At 42.2% G+C, this 21,426-nt stretch overlaps 1 protein-coding gene across 1 annotated transcript in view; it reads right to left on the reverse strand.

Annotated features, from left to right (window-relative positions):
* The window catches only part of WDR7 (WD repeat domain 7), a 348,971-nt gene that overhangs the window by 219,698 nt on the left and 107,847 nt on the right, over positions 1-21,426 (reverse strand). The window contains exons 16-18 of the mRNA XM_018576230.1: positions 19,085-19,173; positions 7,141-7,227; positions 2,530-2,648 (exon numbers count right to left, since the gene is read on the reverse strand). Of these exons, the coding sequence (XP_018431732.1) occupies positions 2,530-2,648; positions 7,141-7,227; positions 19,085-19,173 (295 nt within the window). The remainder of the gene's footprint in view (positions 1-2,529; positions 2,649-7,140; positions 7,228-19,084; positions 19,174-21,426) is intronic.

Raw genomic sequence — 21,426 nt, forward strand, 5'->3', positions numbered from 1 at the left:
TTTTTTTTCCACTAAACTTTATTGCTATCACATACGGGGGCTAATAAAACTCCCCTATGTGATAGCAAAATATGTGACAGGTCCTCTTTATGGAGACATCAGGTGTCTCCAAGACCCCTAATGTCACCTAGGACCCCCCAAAAGAAGCTGATGAAGCACAGATCTGCTCCATCAGCTTCTTTCCAGCTTCTGAAGCTGGAGAGTGACACAAGAATGCGGTGCGGAAGTGATGTATTATACAACACTTCCGCATTCTTGCAGAGGAGAGGGGACCGGAGGAAGCTCGTGTAACGAACTCCCTCTGATCCCCTGTGACACAGGCGACATGCTGATCCCAGGCTCGCCCCGGGATCAGCGGGACAACTGCGGAGGCGACCGCGGAGGGGACACACACACACACCGATTGGCACACCATACACGCGGTCCGCGGGCTCTACAGCCGCCGGATCGCTTGTATGGCAACAGGCATCGCTGCCTGTTTTTAAATAACGGCCGTGTGCGAGGGGGCGTGTCTGAGTGGACGTCTAAAGACGCCCGCTCAGATCTAGAGACCTCTCGGCCGGCTGTTTTTTTACAACGGCCGGCCCTGAGGTGGTTAAAAAAATAAAATATTTGAAAAAATTATTTTCGGTTTCGGCCTGACATTTTTATTATTTGCAGTTTGGTTGAAAATTTTCATTTCGGTGCACCTCTAGTTTTCAGCACTGATAGTTTGACTGAAAATTACTCCGTCATAGGACTGTTTACCCAAGTTAATTTAATATCATTTTATGGGGCAAATAGAGATTTCTTTTGGCATTTAATAACCACTGTTGTTTTTTTGTTTTTTAATATTATATAAAAGTGTATATTATTTACTTCATATATTTTGCCTTCACAATTCCTGGAAAGAGTCATATTTAACATACTCCCATGGAAAAATGAATCCCTTCACCTATTATAAAGGTATTTCCACCTGCAAAAAAATCATTACTACATCATTACAAGAATACAATCCAACATCGGGTTCCCTTCCTCCTTCAAAACTCACCATACCGGTTGTTTGTACTGCTTTTGGGCTTTGCTAAATCCCTCACACAGTGTCAGGTCGCATATGAACCAACACATTTTCTTTTAACTTTTGGATAGAATTGAGAACAATTGGAGCCCCTTTTGGGGTTTGTACTGCTATCAGATGCTTCAACAGAGAGATTTCCCCCAATAATGTTGTCAAACTTGCGATTTTGCAACATTCAGGAATTTGCCAGTGGCAGTATCACTATGGAGGACACAACAAGGAGGTGATAACACTCACATGTGTCACTCTCATGGTAGCCAGATTATGGACACGCTGTCCTCCCACTGGGAACGTAAATTCTGCAGGGTTTCTGACAGCCATGGAGTGACGCCTGGCTGATTAGGCTTTCAGGGGAGTGACACATACAAGCTAGTATTCTCCTTGTACATTATAGTGATCTTGTTCCCTTCAAGTTCCCGCCAATAACAGGATCGGTAGTATGATATCAGCCTTATTCTGGGTATACACGGTTAGAATTTCCTACGGTTATATAAAAAAAAATCTCATCAGAACATTCAATAATGCCATCAGAGACTTGACTATTGCGGTTTGAAATCTCATTTGATTTTAACATTCTATTTTGGAATGAATGGGGTTTCTTGAACATAAAACACATTCACCATTTCCCCCATTCACATTCTTTTGAATCACCACAGATGAGATCGATTGTCTATTTGACCCCATAAACTATTAGAAACCTAAACGAACTTTTCAGAAATGTTTTTTTTTTAAACAAAATTCTAACCCTGTATACTGGGCTTTACTGTGACAATGTGACAATGTGACAAGCTTGCAATGGCAATACAGAAAGAAATATTTTTCAGTAGAGTGGGGGAAGGCTAGGACTTGGTCAGCGTTTGACTGTGGTTCGTGTCCTTGATGCAGATTTTCCCTAACTTCCTGTCTCGAGAAACCCATGTCACCATGACAAAAGGGTGAGGGAAATGCTTAGGCTGGGTTCACACCTAGGCGTATCGAATATGCGCGTTTGTCGCGCGTTTTACTGTGATTCGCGGTAAAAAAAAAAAAACACGCGTTTCCGAGGGCTACTTGGCTGTATCCCAATGGAAACGCGCAACAAAAACGCCCCAAAGAAGCTCCTGTACTTCTTTGGGTGTAGAGCGTTTTGTAGCGCATTCATACGGCCTGTAATACACCCAGGTGTGAACCATACCCATAGGAAATAATGGGATTTCGGTGTTTAAGCGTTTTGCAGAGCGTTCGAACGCGCTACAAAACGCCCAGGTGTGAACCAGGCCTTAGTCACAGACAGCAGTTAAAAACCCAACAGGTTTTAATCCTTCCTCACACTTTCCAAAACAAAGTCACCAACTCTCCTGCTGATGACATCTGCTGGAAGAGCAGGAGAGACAGTGTGCAGATGCAACAGATCGGTTATAAAGATCCCTGCAGCTGAGAAAGGTAAAGGCAACATCATAGGCGCATAAAGGCAATATAAAAGCTTGTCTTACCTCCAGACATCTGTCTTGCCACCTCCGTGCCAGCATTTCGAGAAGTGGTGGTCTAAACTTGTCCAGGCCCAGGAGATCAGGCAGCATTACACAATGCATGGCAGCTAACTGGCTCCATCCTGCAGTAAGCACAAAGAACACTAGAATTAGAATGTCTGTCTAGTCTTAAAGTATATCTAAATCCAAAACTTGTTGGTCTTAGACTGCCAAGAAAAGTTTATCAACCCTGTCTTTTCTTCTGCTGGGTCCCCGGTGCGTAGATTCACCCTCACTATTTGCCCTAGTGACCACTGTAACCATAACAACGTGAGTTAAAATCCCCAATTTTCTTTCTCAAATTAATGTTTGAGGTTTTTCGAAAAGTATACATGGATATAAGGCAATACCTATGACAATAACAGACCATCAAAGCATATTGTCTGCACGAGTGCAAGTGCGGACAAGGCTGGAAATGAGTTCTGCCCAGGATTGCATCTTTCTTCCTCTCTAGCCAAAGGAAGATTTCATGTTCCTCCATACTGGCTGATGTATGTCACTGCTATTGCACTGTTCAACTGAATATGGATTAGATAAGCCTCCAGTGGAGATTTCCAGAGCTGAAGGGGCAACCAAATCCCTCAAAGCTCTAGAACACTGAACGAGAGGCAAGATTACTCTGATGGCTAAATCTATTGCACAGAGGAGTGTTAACAACTCCTCCCCAGCCCTCCATCTGGCATGCACGGTGAGGACTTTCCAAGACAACGGGAGGAAGAATTTCACCAACTCCAGAGCTGGATTCCTCAACTATCAAGCCAGAGATAACCTGTTCTTCGATGTCAGTCAAGTTGTCATATCTAAAGTTTGACTTGATTTGTCCCAGAATGACAGAATGTTGTGTGGTAGGGTCTGGAGTGGTACTGAGAAAATGGAAGGATGCTACCATCAAAGACAGAACTCTTATGCAAAACCACAGAATTTGCTAGCTCCTGGGCTGTAGAGTTTGAGTCTTACAGGTCACTGCAGGTGGCAGCAACAACTAACTGAGGTGAAAAACATTGTGTCTATTGCAAATAGCAGCAATTTCTGGAAGATGCTACCTCATGCTGAAAAGGTGGGCAAGAGGGTAAAGTCCAGGTAGGCCAAGCAATGTTTGGTCCAGCGGGTTCCTGGTTCAGCCTCCAAAGCAGCCCAGCTCAGTAGCATACAGATAAAGTTTTGATTATAGGAAAAATTATCTTGAGAAAAAAATAAAATGTCTAATAAAAACAGATGAACTTTTGTCAGTAGAGAAGACATCGATTCTCCTATGGCACTAGCAAAAAAAACCGAAGCATTCTGGGAGTGGGAGGGGTTATACATGGCTGGCCAAAGGCTCTGTTTGCTAATGTCCAAATCCTTGTGTAGACAGCATTATAACCTAAACAACTGAATCCTGTGACCCTTATTGAATGGGTAAGGAAAAATGCTGCAAGGCCTACAAAAGATCAAGGCCCTTTATAAGCTGTAGCACAGCCAAGTTAGTGATACTTAGGTTATGGTTTGTGGTAAATTTAAATGCAAACAGTGCACTAAGCTGAAAATGCCCCCTATTAAATTCCCTTTGTGGTGTTGTACTGCACATGTAAAAGGGAATATTAAATTCAGCCCTCCTGGGCAACAGTCAGCAATACCGTGAAATATCCAATGAAAACATGTAAGGTGAGGTTACCAAGCACTCAATAAATAAAGAACACATCATACATATTATTATTCAGTCTACACAAAGCTAGCAAACCCCACAACTCAGTGATATGGTAAGAAATGAGAGAGCAAGCCTCCCTTAAATGCCACTTCCTATGGGATAGAGTATGGAATCTATACCTCGTCATGGTGTAAAGACTATAGAACAGCATTTCATGTGAAATCAATGGATCCCTCCGCTTGAGGTTTTATGGCAGCCATTGCCGGCATCAGTAGTGTTTTCCCATGATACAAAAAACATGGATCATAGCTTGCGTAGAGGATGGATTCTCAGCCTTTGATCCAGGAACATCGCACAGGATGAGCAAAGCAGTCTTCAGATATGTCCTGCTTGTGCTTAGTATGGGGAGCTGCCCACACAGCAAAATCTATATCGTCTCTGCGGGTATCCCTAACCTATGTTTCAAAAAGTACATTGGATAAACAGAGATAGCGAAGGGTCAACAAAAGCTCTTAATTGATTCAGGAGAATCTAATTAAGTACTTAAAGTGCAACTCCTGCTTCCTTAGAAAAAGTAGGAAGGGAAAAAAGCACACAGCTAAGGACTATGTATAATTAGTTGTGGGTGTTACTTAGTAAAATATAAATACTTTTTCCTTAAAACTGAACTCTAGGCAAAGCGCTAAATACATTGAAGAAACACATATATGAGAGCCTGCATTTCTGCCCATCCAGTCATAAGGGTTGCACTGCCTAGTCAAACAGAACAGTTCAGCAGAACAACATGTTTGCTTACAACACAACTGATTGGTTCCTAGTACTGCCCCTCCCTCCCAGATATAGAGCTATTGTATAGGGGACTGCAAGAGGCCAATACCAAATGAAATTCAGGTACTTTGGAGGCTTTCAGTTTGGAGGCTGAGGAACATTTCAGCCAGTGGAATCTCTACTACAAGACCCCTCACAGAAACCTGACTACTGAGAGGGAGGATCTAGGTCTGTACATGATTATCATGAGGAGCGGCTTCATTGAGAGGGAAGGTTCAACTTTTGATTTAGACCATATTAAAAAAGTTATATTGGGGTGACAGCAGGACTTACTAAAGCACACGAAGGAGAAAAGGGGAAATTATTTTGATAAGAACTCATAATAGGATATTAAGTTTCTTCCACTCTCATTATCAGAGTACAGGTGCACTTTGCATTAGGTTGTAAGCTTCTGAGGACACGGCCCTGCTTTTTAAAGGGCAAATGCTCTAAACCACTGCTTGTTTTACCAGAGAATATGCGTCATCAAAACATTTCATTCACAACACAGTAGTAAACCAGTTATCTAAAAACCTGGAGTATAGAGTTGCACTTACCACCTGCTGGCTTGCAAAGGTTAAATATTAAAAATTTACATGCATCATATTTAAAAGACTAGTAAGACTTAAAAAGTCCCAAACATATAATGGAAATATAAGGAAAACATGTTAGAACTTCCTTTAACCTCTTACTGTTGTACCTGTCATCATCTGGGAGCGTTCACCCCACGCAGACAGAGAAGGAATTAAATAACATATCCCCACTTTCAGTCTATTTGACAATTGCCGGATAAAACAGGAAGTGAAGGAAAATCCCTGGCGGCACAGGGAGCAATAAAAAACAATTTCTAGTAAAATGAGGAAGGTTTAGAACCTATTTAATTGCAGTTTGTGTCCCCATTAGGTAGACAGATGTCAGACAAGGCAGAAAGTGAAAAGATGGCTTAACAGAGACACAGACAGCATTTAAAAAATGCCAGAAACGTTTCACAAGTCATAAGATGGCCATGAATCATGTACATTATATAGTCAAAGCTTTCTAGAGACATGACCACTATAAATATAAAAGCCAAAAGGTATATGGACCCCCCTCAAAACTACTGGGTTTAGGTATTACCAGGACGGTTACTCTTATTGCTACCGCATGCAAAAACATTTTAGGGCTGGTGCAGACCTGGGTGATCTGGGACTCAAGTCCCGGGACCGTGCAATCGTGCACAATTGCACACAGCAGTTGCCATGCGGCCCCATTGATTTCAATGAGGTTACATCCGGTTCATGTACCTTTCTTTGTGACAAACGATGCATGGCTGTTTTAGCCGCGATTGTGTTCGGTTGCACGGGCGGAATTGCAGCAGGAAACTGCACGATACGCTCGGCATGACTGGGGTGGGCGACTCAGTGACCGCACGGCAATCCGCATGGTATCGTGCACGATTGCCATACAGTCACAGATCGCCCAGGTGTGAACCTGGCCCTAGACAGCTTTACGCTTCCAACATTGTAGCAACAGATTGGGGAGGGTCCTTGCCTGTTCTAACATTACTGTGCACAAAGGCAGCTCCATAAAGACATGGTTTGACGAGTTTGGTGTGGAGAAACTCTAGTGGCCTGCACAAAGCCCTGACCTTAACCCTACTGAACACCTTTGGGATAAATTAAAATGTTGATTGTAAGCCAGGTCTTCTCATCCAACATCAGTACCTGACCTCACAAATGCTCCGTTGGCTTAATGGGCACAAATCCCCACAGGCACAATCCAACATCTTGCAGAAAGCCTTCCCAGAAGAGAGGGGGCAGTTATAGCCTCAGCCTGTGGTCAACCCCATATTAATGCCCACTGTTTTCAAATAGGTGTCCACAAATGTTGGGCCATATAGTGAACATTTACTTTTTTTGGCCTCTTCTGGCACACTTCACCTTGATGGGAACAGTTAAAATTGCATGAGCACTGGAAACATTACAAAGTTTCTGAAAGAATAGAAGCTGCTGGTCATTTAAACACATTAAGCTGCAAATAGTAAAAAGATTAAAGGTTACCAGGACAATTATAAGAATACAAAGACATAACAATTATAAAAAGACAAGCAGATTGCACAAAAGACAGCAGGAGCAAGAGGGAGAAAGCAAGAGAGAGAATACCTTCATTAACTGAGAAACAGGAATGTAAAGTACGATCAGACCCAGAGGGATCGGAGTCAGTGCGAGCAGGAGAATCAGCAGCAACAGCTTGCAAAAGAAACAAGAGAAAAGAGAGACAGCAGAATATGAGCTACTGTGCCACTCGTGTGAGGTTAGTATACAAGCAGAACACAGGGAGAATGGTTATAAAACAGAACAAAATGAGGACTCAAGCAGATATTAGCAATGCAGTACTGATAGACATAACAAAAAGAGCAAGAGAAGAGGCAGAAGACGCAACAAAAAAAACTGACAAGTCTTTCTCACCACAAAGTATTGTTAGATTGGGTCCTCAACTAGCTTGATGGGTCTTAAGGACAATATGCCTAATGAAAGGTGGCTGGTACCATATCTCCATAAGCCGGCATTACTATCCTCAGTGCAAGCAAGCTACGCAACTCTTTGAGGCCCTATACATGGTAAATATGATGATCACATTAACCTCTGTCTACGAAGCCACCTTCCCACATCAGCATCGCAGGAAAGTTTTCAGTCATAGTCAGGAATCCAGTTTTGTGTACACAGAGACTTATTTTTAGGGAATGCAATGTAGCCAATGTGCTCTGTCCGATACAGACCATCCTGGACATCAACGGAGTCTGAGCCAGAATCAAAACCAGAATGTGAGAGAGCCTAAGGTACTTTTACAACTAAGGGGCTTATTTATAGTAGATATCACATAAGGCTAGGTTCACAAAGGGCGAATCCTGACCGCGCAGCAATCCGCGCAGTTTTGTGCACGATTGCCGCGCGGTCAGGAGTTGCCAAGGTGTCAACTGATCACACTGTGGGTGCCATTATTTTCTAATGGCACCACAATCGTGCCGGGCGGATCGCGCGGTTTCTCATGCAAGTGAACTGGCTTAAAAAAAAAAAAAGCAGTGTGACGCATGTTGCAAAAAAAAAAAAAAGGTACTTGTACCTTTTTTTTTAGCAATTGCCGCACGGATGTCACCCCATGGAACTCAATGGGGCACTAGCACACAATCGTGCGTCCCGGGTGTCATGCGGTGTAGTGAACCTAGTCTTACTCTCTTCACTGCATAACACAGGGTTTGCTACAACCACGGCCTGCATTTTAGAAATCATTAATTACATGCAGGCATTGGTGTGGAGCATTTGGGGTCCCATGGCATTCTCTCTGTGTACTACTCTCTAGGAGGCCATTATATGACCTTCTGCTCCTTCCATTTTTTTTTTTTTCATTTTAGATAAGTGTTGGGTAGGCTTACAATCCCACCAGGTCACTTTTTGCTATACATGTCCAGCAGATAAAAGCTCATGTTTAATGAAATTGGAATGCCTCTCTGGGTTTGTATTACACAGGGAATCCCGTTTACTGCTACATCATTCTGTCAAATTGCCACAATTTCTGTGTATCCGTCACCTATATTTGTGAAGGAAGAATTTAGGAGGAAGTCTCATTTAGGTCTAATTGAAGTCACATACAGTAGATAAGTATGCAGTCAAATAGACTTGGTAATAACAGCCTCCATTTTGCTAGTCTTACACAAGATACCAAATTATAAGAAGGACACGAGAGCTGAGGGGCGTGGCAGGTACTCAGCTCTACCAGCAATAGGCACTGCCGTGTGCGGGCAGGAAGCCGTATTTTACAGTACAACTAGAGGCTCCACATCCAATTCCTATGTGATGCACAAGACCCAAGCAACCCAAAACAAATTTTACCTTCCCTGACTGAGCCAAATCCTTTTTCATTTGTATGTCCATGTTACCCATTGCTCTCCAATCAGCAAAGCATAAGCAGCCTGCTGATTGGAGAGCGCTAGCTCTGACTTAGCAAGGGGTGTGCCTAATTCTCTACAGAGAACACTGCTTTTCCGCAAAGAACAAGGATTCCACTCAACAACTGCTGGCAGGGGACATGTTTTTCTACCCAGGCTGTGGCTACCTTCTAAAGAAAAAAAAATGTAAGGGTCTTTCATGCAATGCTCATATTTTACAGAGTTAACGCACATTGTGATGCATTAAATAGCCCAATTAAAGTAGATAGGCTGAAGCACAACACAGCACATATGAAAATGGGGTGAGCTGTTGAATGATGTCTGCTGCAGCGTTTAAATCCAGAAGTGCTCAGCTCTGTGCATTTCTGGATTTAGGGCTTCTTCACACCATCTGCATTCAGGCTGCACTGGCCATTTTTTCCAGTGCGTTATCATAGATGGTGATGGTTCACAACTGCATTCCCGCAGTGTGCGCTTAACAAACAGTAAGGGATACAGTACCGATTTTTAAGCACACCGCAGTGAGACGCGGTACAAAAGCATTGCAATGCAGTGAGCCCATAGAACTTAACACACAAACTCGCAAACCTGCTGGTTTGAACAAGCCTTCAGAGCTATCAAAATCCCGCCTGTGCTTGATCGGCAGAAACAGAGGGCAGGGGACACTTTATTGGCCTAATAGCCCCTGATGTCCCCATAAAGAGTGCCTGCCTCCGACTAAATGATTGTACATGCTGGTTAATTTTTAAAAAAAGTGTACAAAAAATAGAATTATTAAAACCACTCCTGTCACCCCGCGCATGTAGGGTGCACGTAAATAATGATTGTGTAACACATATTGGATATTACTGCACACACTTCAGAGTGAGAGAAAAAATTCTAGATCCTTCATTTACAGTTAACTCTGAACTCATACAGGCATTAAAAGCATTGATAATATGGGGTGTCATCATTATTTGCCATATCCCCAAGTACATGCAGGTTAAAGGCTTGGCATGTTTGGTAAGCGTTTAGGCGACACAAACTATTTATAACCATTATTAGTTTATTACATATCAAAAATTGAGGAATATATATAGTGCTTGTGCTTATTTTAGTGTATTTGTTTTTTACTGAAAATTAGGGATGTTCAGATAACAAGTACTGTACTCGGTACAAGTACAGATACTATTCCAGCTCCAAGACTAGAGAAATACTCAAAAGTTAGGAGGCAGCTATCATTTGTAAGGAGCACACGGAGCTCCTGGGATTTGTACATCTCTGTTTAATGTATTTTATTTTTTTTTATAAATATATATATTAGGGATGCACCGATACCATTTTTTGAAGTACAAGTACTGATACTTGCCCAAGTACTTACAGATACAAGTACTGATACATTTCTGTTTATTGTCATGTGACAGTATTTCTAAAACAATACAGACTAATGATTTCAGGACAGTGGTGGAGCGACAGAGCCAGGTCCCAGCTGCAACCGCTGCAACCCTGGTAGTTCTCAAGAAAATGCCAAGTATCAGCACTGGTATCTGTGGATCCCTACTGAAAATATTGATTTGATAAACCTATCAGAAATATTGTGGGACATAAATTGCTACTACCTTTTTATTCTACAGAGCCTAGTATGTTAGGTATGATTACCGTGTAAAGACCTACCCCGAAAGTAAGACCTAGTGCTATCTTCAGGGATTTCTGTAATATAAGACCTACCCCGAAAATAAGACCTAGTTCGGTGGTAGGTCTTATATTACAGAGATCTGCTAGGTCTTCCTTTCGGGGTAGCTGCACATAATAGAATTTTACATGTCATGGCCGCAGCTCCCTCCCTCCCGCACGCACGCCCATCCGCACGCACGAGCGGACAGGTGCAGCCAGGTACACATAAGACATCAGACATCCCCCGAAAATAAGACCTAGTTCGGTGGTAGGTCTTATATTACAGAGATCTGCTAGGTCTTCCTTTCGGGGTAGCTGCACATAATAGAATTTTACATGTCATGGCCGCAGCTCCCTCCCTCCCGCACGCACGCCCATCCGCACGCACGAGCGGACAGGTGCAGCCAGGTACACATAAGACATCAGACATCCCCCGAAAATAAGACCTAGTTTTTTTTTTGTGGAAAAAAAAATATAAGACACTGTCTTATTTTCGGGGAAACACGGTAATAGTAACAGTATAAGTAATTTTGCATCCAAAAATTCAGATTTTAATATGTGTGCAAAAAAAAAGAAAAATGCTCTTGTAGCAAAGTGATTAAGGTGCCATTCACAATGAACTGCAGCACAGCAACGCATATAACATGCGTTACCATGCATTGTATAGATGGGTTGTACGACTTTGAGCAGCTTTTGTTTTGATGTGCCTGGAATAGGTTTAGCAGATTTAAATAGAAAATTCAATTGGGTTTCGTTTCCAAGAAAAATGTCTTTCCAATGTCCTCAGTTTAAAATATGATTTTAAAACACACCTTAAATAGATGTGACAATAAGCTGCGTAGCTCCAAAGTTCTAATGATCCTCCCCTTTATAACTATAGATCCTCCCACTTTTTAATTGACACGTTAATAAGAATATGGCAATATAAAAATAAAAAAAGCTAACTATTTTCTCTTCGTATTCCTCTAAGTTCTGGTATTTACTCCATGTGGTGACTTCTCCATGGCAATAGAGAAAATTGTGGTGTAAGCGGCCTGGCAGCTAGCCCTATTAGCATATGAAAGGGGATGAGGCCCTTCTCGCTCCCCCATTGTATAGCTGGAGGTCAATGATAAGATTTAGAGGTCAGGGCTTGACACTTCCTTCCTATAGAGAAATTACCATATGTCATGGACAACCAGCTTCAAATTAATCCTCCTCTCGGAGAACGACAATGAGAGCGCCTTCCTGCGCAAGTTAAACAGTGTTTTGTAAAGAGGGGTGTTTGCTTTTCATGCAGTTAACTCCTTTTGTCGCCCCGGGACATCTGCATGAAAACTATCCGTTTCATAATTCGATGCAAATGTATCATAATGTCAGCGAGGCACGTGTGAGGGGCGAGGTGTCATCCCCTCGTCTAAGGCTTTAGCTGAACAAACAACGGCTTAATTCCGAGGAGGGGCCAGATTTGCATTCAGGCCCTTGACATAATAGCCGAGTGCATTTTGAATATGTATGCCTTTCAAGCTGAATTACTGCAACATGAAGTCAAAAGCTGAAAAGCTACAGCTATTATTATCTCTGGGATGCGTTTAAGTAGAGTCTCCCGGACTTCTCATTGAAAGGAACATGTGCCTGGGCTACTCAAAAAATAGAAAAATCAAATTTGAAAATGATTAGCCTGTTATAAAAATAACTATGATCTTATTAAAGCCAAAGTCAACCACAGTGCCTACTTTAAAAAAAAATGAAATACTGAAAGGTGGAAATATAAATTTTAATGATTTCATTAAAAAGCAATTGGATTAAAGATTGTGGTTTAAATACCGTCCTTGGGTTTAGATTTAAAGCTGACTTTGCATTCAAATGTCAAAAAGGTCTATTTATCCTAACACACCCCACCTGTGAAAACTTAAAACATTGAACGCAAAATACAAAAAGTCCCTGCCTCACTGCCACACTTTAAACCAGTTCTTGCTTCCCGTCACCGATAAAGGAAAATTCTGAGAAAGTGGAGGTCCTAGATCTCCCGAGAAGACGGTCCTGCACCTAATATACAATTATTGCCTGATTCCAGATCCTCAGCTTTCCGACAATTCTGTGAGAAGGCTGAATGGCATTACCCTTGCCTAGATGAGCCTGCTAAAAGCTGGTGTGTATGGTAGATATTTATACATTTTTCCTCCAATGTTTTTAATGCTTTCAACTAGTGCATTTACATGGGGGGGACTTCTAAAGGAGCCCGTTGATGCACAGCCCTAAAAAGGTGAGCTTGGACCAACTGCTTCCGACTTTCTTTGTTGGTCCACAACTGTGATGGGTGTCCTTGTTGAGCAGTACCGAGTAGTGCGAGGCTGTAATTTGCTGGATCATGCCCACCTTTAGGAGCTTGATACATAGATAACAGTCTTACTAGCATGAAATTAAAGAAGTTTTATTAGCCCTTGCACTAGGACTACCCCCGCACTGCAAGTGTTAAGTGTTCATTTTTGTCTAGGTGCTAAAAAAAAAAAAAAAAGTTATACTTACCGGAACTGCCGAGACAACTCCCTGCTTCTCCGTTCACTTAAGTGCGCCCCCTCTTCAGAACAGATGGAATTTTTCTCAGCATCCTCAGGTCTATTAACTTGTATGCAGCATGACGACACAAGGATTCTTAGACTGCTGCTGAGGAGGGGAGAGGGGCTCTAGAGACCTGGTCTAAGAACAAGCTGGCGAGAATGATCTGGTGAGTATAGTTTTTTTTTTTTGCACCTAGAAACAAATGAGCGGGTAACCCTTGCAGTGTGGGTAGTCCCACTGTAGGGGTTAATCATTTTATCCCCCCAAATTCTTCTTTAAAGGGGTGAAATACTTATCTTTCTTGGAGAAAATGCTACTCCAGGTTCCATCACTACCTCTTTTGGCCATGTGACCAAAAGCCAGCCATTTGATTGCATTACATCTCTGCCACTGTGGACCCTGAACATCTCCCATCAGCTGAGATCACATGACTAAATGCCTACTGTTTTGGTGACCTGCAAAGCATTGAGGGGGAAGGAGCAGCATTTACTCTTTCTTTACTTTCTTTTTTTTTGTAGGTCCTGTGGCAGTGTGTGGCAATGCCACTATGTAGAGTGGGAAAAGGACCACCCAGGACTCTCAGCCAGAGGGGCTGAGCGGCTCAAGGAAAGTACTGATACTAGGAAAGATTTGGTTTTACAACTCATTCCGGGTTTTCTGAATTATAGTTGGGATCCTGGAGATTTCTAAGCGAACTGGGAGGGAAGAAATCTCCATTCCTGGGCCCGGGCTTTAGTGGTGACCAGCACGAAATGATGGTGCACCTGTACACAGCTCTTATGAGGAGGATGTTGACTCAGGTTCAAGGCTCTACCTGGGTGACAGAGGAGGTCTCTGCAGGAGTCAGGAGGGCTCCACCCTGGGACCAGTCTGTGGCTGGCGGACTGAGGAGTGTGTCACCTGTGTGGTGAAGAGTGTTTGGTAAACACGCAACCTAAAGTCGGGGGACTTTGAAAGTGCTATTTTGCTGAAGAAAGAAAACTGTACTTTGTGTTTGAAACCCCTGCGAGGGTAAAAGTTTGTGGCCTTTTGAATTGGATTCAATAAAAGTGGGCAAGGAAGCCCTTAAAAGAAGAAGTCATAAGCAAGTGGATGCATCCTTAATGCGCTACCATTGGAAGCTAAATCTCACAGTCCACATTTGCTTGATTGTGTTGGAAGCATGTGGCCTTCATAAAAAGGATTTTGTATTGCATTCTGCGTGTATGGACAGTGTATTTGCAGATCATTCTACCATTAAACTCCAGTATAGGAGGTAAAACAGGTCAGAAGAGATGCTGCATGGAGTGTCCTCTATTGTGCTGGAACAATGAAATTAGATTTAAGCTTCTCGGAATTAGTGGTGTGCGGCTTCATAACATTCAGTGCTCTGACTGCTCCCGATGACGTCGGTCATGATGAAATGCGTTGAACAGTGATGGAGCACATCTATGCGCTAGTGAGCATTTGCTTATCTGTACCCAGTGAGGGTTTTATGCACTTGACTGGTTGCTTTGGTGGTAAAAGGGTTAAAGTTTACACTATGAGCCTCCCCTTTTTCTCTCGTATGACGGATCTGGTACATGTGTATTGAGAACAAAGTCCAAGCATTAATCCCTGGGGAAATATTCTGCGCAATGTTCTTCCATTGGGTGCTCTGGATGGTGGCTATAGTGCAAAAATGGTGAGGAGGAATTCTGAATGATCGGGTCTAGAGATTTATTTCTGCGCATTTTGACCTACCTTTTTAAAAAAAAAAGGTCACACAACATTCGGTGAGTTTATTACTTAGGGGGCCTGGTAAAGCACGGGGGAAGACACACTCTTTGGAATGTTTGCACTTTGGCTCTTGGACTTTTGGCACAGTGTGCACATTATATGTCATATATACACATATATTTTTTTCACTTTATGTGATGCTAAATATTTTATTGAAGTTTTTTTGAGTTTTTAAGGTTTTACATACATACACACACAATATAGAGATATATATATAGATATCTCTATAGAGAGAGAGAGATATGTGTTCGTTTTCTGTTTATGTTTCATTGCTGTATGCCTTTGATAGTTTATTATGCTGGGCTATGTGGGGAGAAAAGGGATTCTGGAGATGCCTGCACCCACAACTGTGTTGTTTACAGTGGATTATAATACAGTGGTACTAAGGTCTATGCGAGTTCCAATGAAACCCTTTTGGGTTTAATGCATACCTGCTTCCTCCTGCTGTGCACTATGGTTGTACCTGCTGGCAGCCATTTTTTTGTCACTGGTGACAGAGTCACTTTAAAAGAAAGTTACAGTATAGAGAACCCACTGGGGCCATTGTGAGACCATCACCTCTCTCTCTACTGGTTGTGGCATCTGGATAGAAATGGTCATCTGGTAAGCTATCTCAGCAATGGAGTAAGTATTTACTGTCCTCTACTATAAAAGATGGTTCTAGCAGGCAGCAAAGGGTCCCAGCATTAACATTGATTGCAACTTCTGTATGTCACCACATAAACACACCACTGGATGCTCTACTGAGGGGTGCTCATGATAACGAGCCCCCAAGCAGTTCACTAAGCTCGAGTTATGACAGCTACATAGATGTGCTTGTGATTAAACTGTCAGCGTCTTCATGCAATCTATTTCACCACTTCACACAAAAGCATTGATACGCCTGCAAATTTAATAAGGGCTTCTTACTCAGGTCACTAGAATGTGTCAAAATGAAAAGGAGTTGGCAAAAATATGACTTACTAAAGAAAACTAGACTCCGGATCGCCAGTCCTCTACTTTGTAACATTTTACGCTGTACCCCAGAGACTACAGGTATAATCATAATCAATCTTTTATTATCTCCATGTAGAACATCCCTTTTAAAATGCTGATGACACAGTTAAATGTCAACCACTTCAAAGCGTCTGTGTAAAATGTAACGTGCAGAGATAGAGCAGACTTGTACACGTGAAACGCAGCTGGTTGTGTTCTGGAGCTACAGAGCTTAATGCATTCAGCTAAACTGCCAGTGGCATCCTCACCCCACCGAAGAAGCGTGTGGCTTGTTAAAGGGAATGTGGAGTCTTTATGATGTGTTCTTAAATAAAATAAAAAAGCATGGTGTGTCTAATCAATGTGTGTTTTTTCAATATAGCAAGCAAGGGGTGTTTTTTTACTTTTTTTAACGACTAATCTTGTCTCTGGGGTGAAACGCGTCTAGAACGGGAGGTTCAAGGCAGGGCTTCCAGTGTAGACATCCAATAAAATTCAGTTTTATTAAAAAATAAATAAATGCTGACATCTTCAGTGTGTGTTAGGGTTTACATACACGTTAAAATGTGTCCAAGTGAAATTCAGAGCTCACTTTACTAACCATCTGCTAACCTCTATATTTAACACAATAACAAAAAGAGCAAGCTTTAAAAAATGTGGAAAGTTACATCAAAATTACTTTAAAAGTGAAACCCGGGAAGAATAACTGAATATATGAACATGATATTTCCCTTTAAAGTGACAGTAAACAGAGGACCTTAAAAATGCATTCAAGTACCTTCACTATTAACAAAAATTAGGGGTGGTAATGATTAAAATTTTCGTGTTTGATCAAAAAAAATTTTAATCGATTAATTATAACGCACATACAGATCCAACTACATTGGCTTATACACATACAGCACAGCAATGAAGTAATAAGGGGACCGGGGGGGACTCCTCCCCTTCCCCAAGTGGTGACCCGACCCACCCCATGTGTACATGTCAAGCTGCAAACAATCTTGTATGTGTATAGGCTCCATCGGCTAACGAAGGGAAGAGGAGGAGGAGTCCGATGACGTCACGGACATCGCCGTCACCGGACTCCTTCCACTTCCCTTCGTTAGCTGTCACGGACATCGCCGTCACCGGACTCCTTCCCCTTACCTTTGTTAGCCGTCACAGACGTCGATGTGACCAGACTTCTCCCCCTTCCCTTCGTTAGCAGACAGAGCCACTTTAGGAAGGGGGGAGGAGTCCGGTGACGTGGATGTCCGTGACGTCACCGGATCTGCGACGTAACTCCCGGAAGCCGGCGGAGAGGTGAGTACCTATAAAAATTATTTTGATCGATCAAAAAATTAACAATTAATCGAGGGATTAATCGTTCATTTCCGTAGCCCTAACAAAAATGTATCTTATTTGTGTATTTCTCGGCTGTAGAACCTCCAATCATCTCTGAATTGGTGCCGACACTGTCCTTCCTTCTGGAGGGGGGCTACTTTTATTCTCCATGGTCCCTGTGTGTGTTGTAAAGTAGTCACTGATCCAAGCTCACTCTTGTGGTGCACTAAAATCTCAATACAAATTAGTAGGGATGCACCTATACTGGTATTTCGGTATCGAGCACGAGTACCGATATTTTTTTTTCCGGTACTCGCCGATACCGAATACCGGAAGTCCCATTAAGGAAGCCAGGCGGCATGTAATGACTCGCTACCCAGCTTCCTGATTAGCCGGGAAGCGTGTAAAGACTCGTCATCCGGCATCCCGATCACCAGGTAAGCTGTCCCCATGCTTCTCATCACTAGGTGACAAGAAAGCATGGAGCTGGCTTCCCAGCCAATCAGGAAGCCGGGCAGAGTGTAATGACTCGCTGCCCGGTTTCCTGATACCGCAAGTATCGGGCTAGGCATCGGAGCATTTGGGCGAGTACGAGTACTCGCCCAAATACTCAGCATCGACACCGATACTAGTATCGGTGCATCCCTACAAATTAGTAAACCAAACATGAGATTGTAGTCCATCACAGGAGTGAGCTTGGAGCGGTGGCTACTTACAACACACACAGGGACCATGGGGAACAAAAGTAGCCACCCTCCAGAAGGAAGGACAGTGTCGGCACCAATTCAGAGATGATCTAAAGCAGAGTGATACACAGATGAGCTGCATTTTTGTTAATAGTTAAGCTACTTGAATGCATTTTTACGTTTAACTCCTGAGTTTAGTGTCACTTCAAGTTTACCACATCTGCCCTTAAATGGCTCAGTGCCTTGCAGCCCTACCCTGGCAATGAGGGGTGAAAATCAGCACTTGTGCTAACAAGGTTAGTCTCTATATGGCAGATTCTGTTTTAAGTTGAACAATCACAGCGTACAATTTACCGATTTTAGAATGCATTAGGAATAAAAATAAATAAAAATAAGTCCTAAAACTTACAAAAATGTATATTACACATTGATGCACATGCACCGGTATGAACAGGGCCTTATTCATTACATGCTGTTATGTGGCTCTTTTGGACCTACCAAGTTTTTTTCCTGAAACAGGTAGGTTGTGTGAAATGTTAGGAATGAAACAGAAATTTCTATAAAAGATAATCCTTAGAAATCTCCAGAAAGTGTTTTAGACATCTTAAACAGCACCTTTAGAGCACTACTCCAGACACAAGCTTACTATGCTTCAAGAAAGTATAAATTCTGTTACCTGGAAAGCAACCCCATGTCCTGCTTCTTTTTCTACATTGGTTAACTCTGCTGGTTTATGTGTTGAGGGAAGTACAGCTCCTGCTGTAATTCTGTGCCACTGTGGATGTAAGCACTGCAGAAGGTCTCATAGACCCCAATTACACAGTCGTGTCTCTGCCTCTCTCTGCTCCTGGTCATTAACAATACAAAGCTGAGGCTTTGTGAATGACCACAAGGGGAAGGAGGCAGCGACAAGACCATGGCGCTGAGGTCTATAAGACCCATCAGAGCTTACACCCACAGCAAGAGTTGTACTTCCTTCAATGTATACTTGAGCAGATTTGACTAATGTTGCTTTTAAGGCAACTATACTTGCTTGCTGCCTGGTAAGTTTATTGTGCCTAGAGTAGGACTTTAGGTAAAATAATTCACGCCATTTCTACACTTGGAGAACCGATTTCTTTTTTTATACAATGATTAACCAGTGATATCCTAGGTGTGACTTCATACAATTTAATGGCTTAGGAGGAAGTGGTTGTTTCACCCTTAAACAAACATTGTGCTTACCTTGTTTTATCTGTCCTTGCATTACGTTGCTGGTGCTCTGCGGGGAAGGTTTTCCCTTCATGGATTCTGGAGAGCCGGACCTGGGAGGCCTGAGACAAACAAGAACTCATTGACAAACCCATGAAGACAAAGAATCGAGCACAGACCTGCCCCAGATACTGAATAAATACTAGGATTCATAAGCTGCAATTCCCACCACATTGAAGAGTTTTCAACCAGTAGACTGCTTGAAAGAAAGGATCAAACAAATGATTGGTTGAGGTTCTCAGCATGTCTATTCCATTAGCATTCTCACAAAATGGCTGCCAGAGTCTGTGATTTTTAACATTCTTCTGTTCATTACTTTCAACCTGAGAATAGAGAAGTGAATGCAAACACCACCAGCCATTTGTGAGGCTTTTCTTGTATGTTCTGTGGCTGACGAAGGCTGTTTTGGATAAAGAAGTGAATGTTTGTCACATTAAAGACCTTTACACATGTCTTTAAACTAACAAACACACCTTTAGAAATGTTTAGTAATGACAATCTACAAACAGATACTTCTAGATCATTGCTGGCTTTGTGTTCTTTGCATTCCTTATTTCTTTTTTTCCCAGCCTTCTGGTAGCGGCCATGTTAACTAAGGGCAGATTACTAGCTCCCCATTTACTTCCTGACATCCAGAACATGTGACTAGGACATGTGACCATGCACGTCATCTTAGTGGAGGAAAATGCCTTTCCCTGAGATCTCCTGAGATTACAGATGAGATATCCCAGCAAGGCTCTGCTGATGACAAGGCAATCCCAGTGCGCATTGCTTTGCCAAACTGATGTAATTTTGCCCTTTCAACGCAGGAAGTGAATGCTCTGCAAGTGCAAGTATATCACAATCACAGCATTTTACACCTGACACGTGTATGTTATTATTAAATCAACATACATAGAGGGATGCATTGGTAGAATTTGATTTTTGAGTGTAAAGATCCGCTTTAAGAAGATTTTCCTTCACTTCCTGTCTCGAGACACTACAGGAAGTGGAGGTCTCTCCAAATTAAGGAGACAGTTTCCACCAGAACAAGTAACCTCATTGGAAGAGTTGTCCTCTATTCTTGACCCATTGACAACTCCAATGTTGTCAATGGTTTACCAGGACAAATAGAGATGGTGAATCTCCTCAATGGAGACCGACCGGTTCCAACTGTTCCATGAACTATCCAGAACATAAACAATGTAGCTTTAGATACACTTTAGCGTCCACAGTTGACTATGGAATCATTAATACATTCACTAGAAGCAAACAGGCACTTACTAGGTAATAGGAGGGAGTTCATTAATACTTTAAAAAGGTTCCCTGGTGGGGAATTTTTGTACTGTTCATTTGTTGAGAACTCCCACCTGAGATAAAGTTGCTTCCATTAAAAAAAAAAAAAAAATGCCTAGTGCCAACCTACATGCATTTTCATAACATATATGGTGGCCTCAGGCTTCATTGATGGCTTTGCATATTTTAATTCACTGAAAGAATGGTAGGTGGTTAAACAGACTAGAATCATCCATCACAATAATGAACTGCACGAGTGAGGAGTACTAATGTGCAAATTTCAGACTGCACTCAGACTGCAGATTATTGTAGCCTGGCTAAGATTTCTTTGTTGCTATGGGTTACTGCATTTGTGCATTATAATTACCTGTGTTGCCTAAAGATGCCACAAGAGAATGTCAGCCAAGTACAGTTTCAAATCTGGAATCTGTATAACATACAGGAAAAAAAAGAAACCCTTGTCCATGCAGTCAACTTTCATCTGTTTGTAGACATCTTAAAGCAATGCTACAGCAATGTGTGACTGCATGCATTTTAGCTCATTTCTTCTGAGTTAAGGTTTCAGTGACGGGAACCTTGCAGTTCTACATGTCTATTTATAAACTAGTCTTTCTACGCTGAGGTCCTGACTTGGCTCAACACTGCTCATCTTTATAGAAGGGAACTCGTAAGAGATCTATGGCTTTACCCGACATTTCCTATACTGTGACTTTGCAATAGGAACTGAGGTGAAGGCATAGACCTCTAATAAGATCTAAGCCTGGGAGTTAGGCAATGGTCAAGGTCATTTTGCAGGATCATCACAGTGCAGATTGTTTGGTTCAGAAGACATAAAAAAAGAGTGGATATTATCTGGCCTTTGATGAACCTTTTTCTACATCCAGTAACATAGAAAAGGACAAAACTGAGATTTACTGAAAATGTGAAGAGTGCTGGACACACCACCAAACTGCCACAAAAAAAAAAAAAAAAAAAAAAAATTTTCAATAAGTGCAGAAATCCTTTTTTTTGCCCCGGGACGTCCCCACAACTTTTCAAAG

Source organism: Nanorana parkeri, unplaced genomic scaffold, assembly GCF_000935625.1.
Source record: "Nanorana parkeri isolate BGI_ZX_2015 unplaced genomic scaffold, ASM93562v1 scaffold61, whole genome shotgun sequence".
Lineage (NCBI taxonomy): Eukaryota > Metazoa > Chordata > Amphibia > Anura > Dicroglossidae > Nanorana > Nanorana parkeri.